Below are 1,385 nucleotides of genomic sequence, written 5' to 3'. Positions count from 1 at the left end.
CCGAGGCATCCTCCCGCGCCGGAGCCGCGGTTCCCGCCGTCCCCGCCGCCGCTCCCCTGCGCTGGGCTCCGCATCCGGATCCCCCGCATCGCCCCTCACGAGACATGACTCGCGATTTCAAACCCGGAGACCTCATCTTCGCCAAGATGAAAGGTTACCCTCATTGGCCGGCTCGCGTAAGTGGTTTTCAGGCTTCGCGTTTAGCGGCGCTGTCTTAAAAAAATTTTTTTTTCTCGTGTTCTTTCTCCCTCTGGCTTGCCTGGAGGCTCATTTGTCAGCCTACATTTTATTTTTTTATTTTACTTTATTATATTATTTTATTTTTTCCCCGTAGTCTCCCAGGTAATTGCAAAACCCAGGTGTACCTACGTGCTTAACGTATTCCACTATTCATGTTTCTGGCAGACTTGGGCAGGTTTTCTTAATAGGAAAGATTTAAATGTGATGCCCGTTCATGTTTCATTGTAGGTGAAAATAATCAACTATGGGCTTCAATGTTTAAAAATGAAGGAAACTGACATTTTCTCGATTTTGAGTAAAATGCATAGAACCAATGAGATTAGGCAAACTTGGGTGTCGGAGAGAGGTGGTTGAATTGGAGATGCAGGTATTCATGTTTGGTCGTGTCGTGGATGAGGCCGGCTGGGTCTGCTTGTTTAACGGAGGGATTGGGGCTGCAGGGTCGTGGGCATTGCACAGGAAGCGAGCACCAGGGAAAGTGAAGGAAATGCACTTTTTTATTTCACGTTTTTATTCATGAAGTCAGCCTGACGACCTTAAGTGGTTTTTCTCTTTGATTGTTTCATGGGGGCAACAGGAGGCACTGACCCACACCCCTGGGTGCACATCTAGTGGTCGGGAGGTGATGAAGGACCAGGAGGGTGTGGGGGGTTGTGTGTGCGTGACATTTAGGAATTGAGATCGTCTAAATAAGTCATTTTCAGAAAAAGCGATATTTTTGTTAGTTTATGGTAGGACTCAGGTTCGAAGGTAATGATGGAACCTAGGAAATGCTGAGGCCTATTCGGTTGGTTAGTAAGGTCAAAATTTCTTAAATGTAAATGTGATAGTGTAAGGTTGTAATTGCCACTAATTCACTCTTCTTTGAGGATTGTTGTTTCTTAAAGATAATTAAAATTATGGCAGCTGGAGGAAGCATACCTGTTGGTTACAGAGAATCATGGAGTTATTGAGGGCTATGCAAATATAAAATATTTCATGATTTTTCCCATCTAGTTCTTTAAGACTCAGGTTTACAATTCCTTTCCCCAATCTGGAAAAATCTCCCTCCCGCCCCCACACTCAGTCTATGAAGGCTACCTTTTCAGTGGAATCTTACTTGAACAATCTCTAATCATAATTCTTGTCTATATATGACACTCTTT

The 1,385-nt window shown here is 44.2% G+C and overlaps 1 protein-coding gene across 5 annotated transcripts in view; it reads left to right on the top strand.

Moving 5' to 3' along the window:
- The first annotated feature begins 6 nt into the window (after positions 1-6).
- The window catches only part of PSIP1 (PC4 and SFRS1 interacting protein 1), a 39,342-nt gene continuing 37,963 nt past the window's right edge, over positions 7-1,385 (top strand). For all 5 annotated transcript variants that reach the window (XM_006764915.2, XM_006764916.2, XM_015564716.1 and 2 more), the window contains exon 1: positions 7-176. In XM_006764915.2, the coding sequence (XP_006764978.1) occupies positions 105-176 (72 nt within the window). In that variant the 5' untranslated portion in view covers positions 7-104. The remainder of the gene's footprint in view (positions 177-1,385) is intronic.

This window comes from Myotis davidii, unplaced genomic scaffold (genome assembly GCF_000327345.1).
Source record: "Myotis davidii unplaced genomic scaffold, ASM32734v1 scaffold197, whole genome shotgun sequence".
Classification (NCBI taxonomy): domain Eukaryota; kingdom Metazoa; phylum Chordata; class Mammalia; order Chiroptera; family Vespertilionidae; genus Myotis; species Myotis davidii.
Note: the sequence above shows the minus strand (reverse complement) of the source record. Positions and strands in the feature narration are given on the sequence as shown.